The sequence below is a fragment of the Zootoca vivipara genome, chromosome 16 (assembly GCF_963506605.1).
Source record: "Zootoca vivipara chromosome 16, rZooViv1.1, whole genome shotgun sequence".
Taxonomy (NCBI): domain Eukaryota; kingdom Metazoa; phylum Chordata; class Lepidosauria; order Squamata; family Lacertidae; genus Zootoca; species Zootoca vivipara.
Window position 1 is genome coordinate 25,448,321 of NC_083291.1, and position 7,016 is coordinate 25,455,336.

The 7,016-nt window shown below is 45.2% G+C and overlaps 1 protein-coding gene across 4 annotated transcripts in view; it reads left to right on the forward strand.

Moving 5' to 3' along the window:
* Positions 1-5,580, forward strand: part of IDUA (alpha-L-iduronidase) — a 48,935-nt gene extending 43,355 nt beyond the window's left edge. For 3 of the 4 annotated variants that reach the window (XM_035140760.2, XM_035140762.2, XM_035140755.2), the window contains exons 11-14: positions 717-842; positions 2,154-2,230; positions 3,379-3,479; positions 4,209-5,580. In XM_035140760.2, the coding sequence (XP_034996651.2) occupies positions 717-842; positions 2,154-2,230; positions 3,379-3,479; positions 4,209-4,306 (402 nt within the window). In that variant the 3' untranslated portion in view covers positions 4,307-5,580. The remainder of the gene's footprint in view (positions 1-716; positions 843-2,153; positions 2,231-3,378; positions 3,480-4,208) is intronic. The other variant, XM_035140759.2, reaches the window with a different exon arrangement.
* The last annotated feature ends 1,436 nt before the right edge of the window (positions 5,581-7,016 follow it).

Genomic DNA, 7,016 nt, shown 5'->3' on the forward strand with positions numbered 1-7,016 from the left:
CCATGGCTCATCACCCCTCCACCCAAATAATCCTGGGAAACATCCTTTGGCATTCTACAGTTCCCAGAATTCTTTTTGGAGGTGGGAAGGCATGATGCTACAAATGTACTTTATATGTATCGTGCAGCTGGCGTTTGCAGGTGGAAATCTGAAAGCATGGGGAAAGTACAAAGGGAAAACGTGTTTTGAAAGGCGGCTGAATAAACAGTCTTAACATCCTACTTCCCGAATGCGCCAGGCGGGTACCTCCAGTAGTCCCAAGAGCAAGCCATGAAGGCAATAGCCCTCCCTGCTGTTATTCCCCAGCGCTGGCATTCAAGTGAAATATGCTAACCCCAGATCTCTCCTTCAAAACAACCCACTTCAGGTTTTGCATTCTAACATGATGAGCTGTGGGTGTGCTCCATCCTATGCACACATTCCCCACATGAAGGGGGGGGGGAGTTCCAAAGAACTGGCTCCAAGTCACCTTTCAGAAGCACTTTTTTGTTCAAAAGCACTGTTGCACTTTTTCTGATCTTCTTTCAGAATGCTCCGAATGGCTAACTTGGGCACTGCTGAGTGATGTTCCATTCAGGCTGAGACTTGCTTACCTGTGCCAGTGGATCATGTGCTCTCTGGCCCCTGGACAATATTTAACATATCACCATGGTTAATACTGATAGGCTACTGTAGGGAAGTTTCTCCTCATTAAGCATTTTTATTTTATTTCATAGGACCCTGTGGTGAAAGGACCATTTTCACTCCCAGCAAAAGGCTGCTTGGTGCTGAAACAAGAGCTCCCAGTTCCATCCGTCTTCCTCGTCCACATCTGTGCAAAGCCTTTCGCTGCTCCCGATCAGGTAGGCACAACATCCTGTAAATTGTTTCCTTAGATGTGTGGCACCTCTAATCCAATTTGAAACGAACAATTTTCTTTGGTTTATTTGTTTTTCTGAGTCCAGCTTAGGGTGTTGGAGTTTGGAAGCCATTTTGTTTCAGATAAATACTATTGGCTCGGTGCTTTTGTTATCATAAGCCACTCTTTATTAGCAAATCATATAAGATCACTCTTATTATTAATAATAATTTTATTATTTACACCCCGCCCATCTGACTGGGTTAACCCAGCCACTCTGAGCAGCTTCCAACATATATAAAAACATAATAAAACATATAAGCGAGTGTCTGTTGATTTTGTGTAAATCAATGTGCTTTTTTATTTATTTTTGGCTATATGTAAGTGTTCAGCCCTACAGATGGCTGCCCTCTTCCCACATCCCACTACAAATGTGGTCTCTTTAGAGAAGCTGTTGGCAGCCTAGGCTGCAAGGAGAAGCACCCTCTTGTCAGCCACTCTGAAAGCTTGTCCCGGAAGGCCTAGTGTTCCCTTAGACCATTTGCTTGCATCTCAGTTTTTCTGCTTCTGGCTGCAGGTGGCAGAGGCGGTTATAGGGTAGCACGACTGGTGTGGTGCAGGGGGCTTTAGGATGGAATGAGAGAGGCGGGGGGGGGCATCACACAGGGCACTGCTGCAGTTTGGGAGGCCATAGTCCGCCACTGGATGTGGACTCGTGATGAAACTCTCATGAGAAACCATGCCCACTTTTTGTTTGTTTGTTTGTTTGTTTCCAGTTTATCAGCCATCCCTAGTGGCCTCATCATTTGGTCAAATTGATCCATTTTTTTAAAGCTCTCTTACCTCTTGCTTTAGTGGGGGGAAAAATACATAAAATAATGTTGTTATGTATTGGTTTAATTTGTGTACAGTACATGAGTTTCTCTCCTGGTCCTGTAACTACCTTTCCCGCTCCAGGGCGATTCAAATGTGTGCGGTGACAGTTGCTATTGGTTATTGCTATTAGCACAATTTGGATCCTCACTCTGATAGGTTCCCGCCAAAATCTAAATGTATCCTTTCCCCAACCCCTGCTCCTGAGAGTATAAAAGGAGCTCACCCTTTCCCTCCAGTCAGTCAAGATTCCTACTGCAATAAAGAAGACTGTTCTTGTTATACTTGACTCCTAGCAGTTCCTTGCTAGTATGCTGAATCACTATTCTGAGCTGACTTCACGAAGAGCTGAAATCACACTCACAACATAATGTAATAAATAAAAAAAACCTCACTCTTTTGATACATGCCATGGTAACCCTGAGCTAATCTGTCTTGTCAGGTGAATGGTGTTCGCCTCATCCATCTCACAAAGGGACAAGTTTTGGTAGTGTGGGATGACAGCTGTGTCAATTCAAAGTAGGTAACTCACACCTAAAGGAATGCAGAACTGTCTCGGTTTTAAATCCATCTTTTTCAAATTCTTTGTGTAAAGCAGTAACTAAATAGCAACTGTACATTTTACAAACTGGGGGCCTGTGAGGAATCAGACTGGAAAATCCAGAGGGCAATAGCTGAATATTGCTGAGCTCTGGGGCCATATGAATTGCTTCTTGGTCACCTCGCTTAGAGTCTAATGGCCTAGTGCAAGGCAGGTGGGGGACCTGTGACCCTCTCGATGTTGTTGGACTCCAGCTCCCATCAGCCCTGTCCAGTACGACCAGTCACTGAGGATGATGGGAGTTGTAGTCCAGCAGCGTATGGCAGGCCCAGACTCCCCACCTCTGTTCTAGCACTGTAGTGAGCCTGATCGGTACAGTATAGAGAAGGTGTTGTTTTTATTTATTCCCCCCTGGCCCCATGGCATATAAAGGAGAGGATTGGGGTCGAGTGATGTGTGCCTCCAAACCTGCTTTTATATGCCGCTCCTAGATCCTTTAAACTTTTAAGGGTTTTAGCTCTTTTGCATCTGAAAGAGTTAAAAGGGATATGGAAAAGGCAGTTAAAAGGCAGAATATGTGGTAGTGGGGCTAGGCAATAGGCCTTGAGGGGGCTTGATATACCACCATCACTCTGGTCAAAGAGGTCCTCCAACAAAACCAATCAGTGACCAGGGTCTAGAGTTGAAGACAGCCTTTTGTCCAGATACACCAGATGATCATTGTGGCCAGGATTCAACCAAACAGTTACTCTAGCAGACGCTAGTGCGATGAATCCTCCTTATTCCCCTTTATGCTCCCCTGATCAGCTCTTGGGGCTTGGAGGAACAACAGACGAGGAGGGAGATCATTCCATCTGACAAGTAGTGATGGAACTTTCAGAATAGAGCAGCGCTGGGTACCTCTCATTATTTTAGAAAGGTGTGTTAGAGACCTGATATGGGATGAAATGGAGATAACTCAGTAGACATACCCATTGGGCTCAACTTTGCTTTGGAATAAATAGGTTTGGAACAGTTGTCTTTAATTTCTGCTTATTTTCCTCTGAAAACAAATCACTTTTCCTTGCAGGGTAACAGCAATAAGCTTGCAAGTCTCTGTGATATGTTTGTTTGTTTTTCTTCATAGGTGCCTGAAAAAATTCGAAGTGTTTTTCTCACAGGATGGAAAAACATACCACCAGATCAGTGTCAAAGACAGTATATTTACAGCATTGGTCTACAACCCAGGTAATGTCCAGTGTCTATCTTTATTTTTAATTTTAGAACAAAAGCAAACTAAGATCATTTCAATTCTTCCACACAACCTTTTTTTAAAATTCGCAGCTTGGTTTTTTTGAAGCAACCTTGAGGAACTGTAATGTTTCCTATATGCCACTGTTTATAGATTCAGGTTCCCAAACGCCACTGGTGTGAAAGAAGGAAGCTTTTAATATTTGATGGATTATTGTATTTTAATATTTTGCCGGAAGCTGCCCAGAGTGGCTGGAGAAACCCAGCCAGATGGACAGGGTGTTAATCATCATCATCATCATCAAATGGTTGCTTTGGGTGGTTGTTCTGCTCAAGAAGAGCAAAACTTTATGGGAAGATTAAAGGTACATAGTGAGAAGTTCCACACAGGTTTACAAGGGGAAGTTTTGTGTAGGAAGGTTAAAAGTACACAGAAGGATCAAAGATTCAGTCTAGGGACCTGGCAGTTTTAAAGGCAGACAGCTTTTTTTAAATATTCTTTTTCATTCTTGTCAAAACAAAAACGGTCTTCAGTTATTGCCACAAAGTACAAATGGTTGGCACCTCGCTTATGGTTGGCACCTGGCTTATCCGAACATTTGGCTGCAGAGATAAGCATCTACTTAAAAAACACACACCAAAACACAGGCATTTTGTCAATGTATATTTCCCCCCCCAGTTTGTCTCAGTATAACCAACTAACTTTGTGTTGGACTTTCTCTACAGAAACAACAGTCGCAGGGTTTTACAAAGTGCGAGCTGTGGATTACTGGGGCAGAGCAGGGCCGTTTTCTCTCCCGGTGTACTACAACGAAGCATCTTAAGAAAGGCCAAGAGCACCTCAAAGGCAACCCAGAACTTACAGAATTAGGCTTGCACTTTGTCAGGCTACAAGTCCTTAAAGCAGTGGTTCTTCATACTCTTTAACTCAACTTCCAGGGCATCAGAGGAGAAATGAGAAGAGCGACTGGAAGCCACTCCAGAGCGCCAAAAGTTTCTTTTTCAAGAGATAATTTTGAAAAATAAGTAGCACCCTAAGGCAGGCAACAGAATTGCCTCCCCCCACAATCCAAGGGATGCCAGCTGCTGATGTAAGCACTTGTTCAAGCCCCTACAGTAACTAGTTTCGAGAGTCAACTGGATTAGAGAAAAAGAAAAGTGAATGGGCTGGAACAGGGGTTGGCAAACTACGGCCCGCAGGCCGGATCTGGCCCAGTTGCCCTCTGGATCTGACCCATGAACGGTTCTGCAATCAGTGTGATCACCATTTCCCGCCAATTTTTTTCGGGTCCCATTTTTTTGTGAACCCCCCCCCCCGGACTACATCTCCCAGCATGCTCCAAGGTTGCTCAGACTTCCGTGACGCTGGCCAATCTGAAGCCTTAGGAACCTCAGACCTCTCCTCCATTGGCCAGTTTGATGTGAGCCAGCGGCCAATGGCGACCCTTCACGAGACTCGCTCCTCCAATCGGGGCGAGGCGCAGGGCAGGGCGCCTTGTTGATGTCTAGCTCCAACAAGGGAGGAGGAGAAGCGAAGGGGAGGGAAGAAGCGGGAGCAGAGAGCCTGCGAGGAGGAAGAGTAGGAGGACTCTTCTGTGCTGCTCGGCAGTGGCACATTAGCAACACGGTCATGGACATCCTGGGGTGGGGGCCCTTCCCGGCAGAATGGCTGCGGCCCCTCCGCGCAAGCCGAGACCCAGCGCCGGCGGGGCGCCCCCTCCCCTCCCCAGCCCAGCCCGCTCTGTCTGAACGTGGTGAGTGGAGGTATCTCAGCCGCTCTTGACTCCGAGGGAAGGCCTGTGCGCATGCGCATGCAGGGTCCGGCCCGTCACAAGTTCTGAGGGACAGTGAACCGGCCCCCCCGTAGGAAAAGTTTGCTGACCCCTGGGCTGGAAGAATAGCATCCTGGGAAAAGTGCTCAGGAGTGGGAAGATGCCAAGTGCCAATCTTTTTAAGAATTTGGTTTTAGAAGTAGGTTTGTATTTTCTATGCTTGTGCAAAACAAAAAGTTGATTAAAGGTACTCATGTTGAGCTTGGATGCTACATGCAACTTTTGGAATCTCTCATTTGAATAAAGATCTGCTATATATTTCGGAAGGTTCTTTGTCTCTTTGTTTGTTCTGTAGGCGATTGGATGCCTAACATAGCATAACCAAATTTTGCATGACAGCTCCTAAGATCAGGGAGCAGGTGTTTTTTCTCTACGCTTGGATACAATTTGGACACCATTTTGAATCCAGATGGAATGAAACTTTCAAAACTGCACTGAATTGTTTTAGTTTCTTAGCATTCTTGAGCAATGCTGGGTACTTTCCACTAGTTTTAAGTAAATAATACATTGCATCTCTTTGACAAGGGAGAGTGACCACAGCGGTTGCTGATATAAGTGCTACCCCCACATCGATGGGGCAGCATACCTGTGCCATTTTGTGGTCTTTTAGATGCGGCAGCCATTTTGTAACTGGTATCCACAGCACTTTTTTGAAATTCAAAGTACCCATTGCCCAGCCCACCAAAAGTTGGTTTGTTTTCGAACTTAAAAAAACTAAATAAAAGGAGGGCTTTAAATCTCATTGTGTTTGGTAAACTGGAACAGACTAGTCTGGTCCAGCTCTGGGAGCCACCTCTAAAACGTAAGAGCCAGGGCTAATAATTTACAGAGATATGATGCCTCCCAGGACTGGCTGCTCTCACTCTCAGGAGCAGTTGAAGAAAATGAAGGACACACACACACACCACCTCCAGTATTTACACAGTCTCTCATACTACTAGTTAGTGCTCAGGATCCTTACAAATACTAGGCCTAGTACGTGACTGAGGCAAGAGAGCTGCAATATTTCTGCATACAGAATGGATTTTATTATTGGAGGGGAGGGGAGGGGAGGGGAGGATGAGGACCACAACCAAGTCATTACTTGTGTAAATGTGTGCACATGAATGGATGTGGTTGTCTTATGTTCGGAAAGGCTTACATATGAGTAAGTCTGCACAGGATTGCACTATACTTTATTCACCTGCTTCCCTGCCCTCTCTTCATCAATGGTCTCTGCCTCTGTCTGTCTGACAGAATGACTCCTTTAGGCCTCAAACATTACTTTAACTCTCGCTTCATTTGTTACTTTGCTCCTGCTGCTCCCCCAACATGAGAACAGCTTTGGCACTTACTACTTATGTGATAAGTGGATCCCATTGACCTGGACCACTTTACACACAAAACTGGCACCTGAAACTTGAAACCCGGTGCTGTGCCACGAAATAGGACTGCCAGTTCTGATGGCAGCCCACATTCTTTGAAACACTTTTGTTTCTTTGTGTTGGGTTAAGTGTGTGACGAAGACGAAAGCCACAACGTTCCCGAATTGCCCACAAATGTCTCCAAGCCCACACATTTGCCCATGTGAACACAGCATGAGGAGGCAGTTTAAAAGATTACTTAAAAACATTTATTGACAAACATTAACACAGTTCTTTTGAGTTCAGACAAGCGAGGTGTGTAGTACCCAAGTGCCATAAAATAAAAACAACAAGCCAAC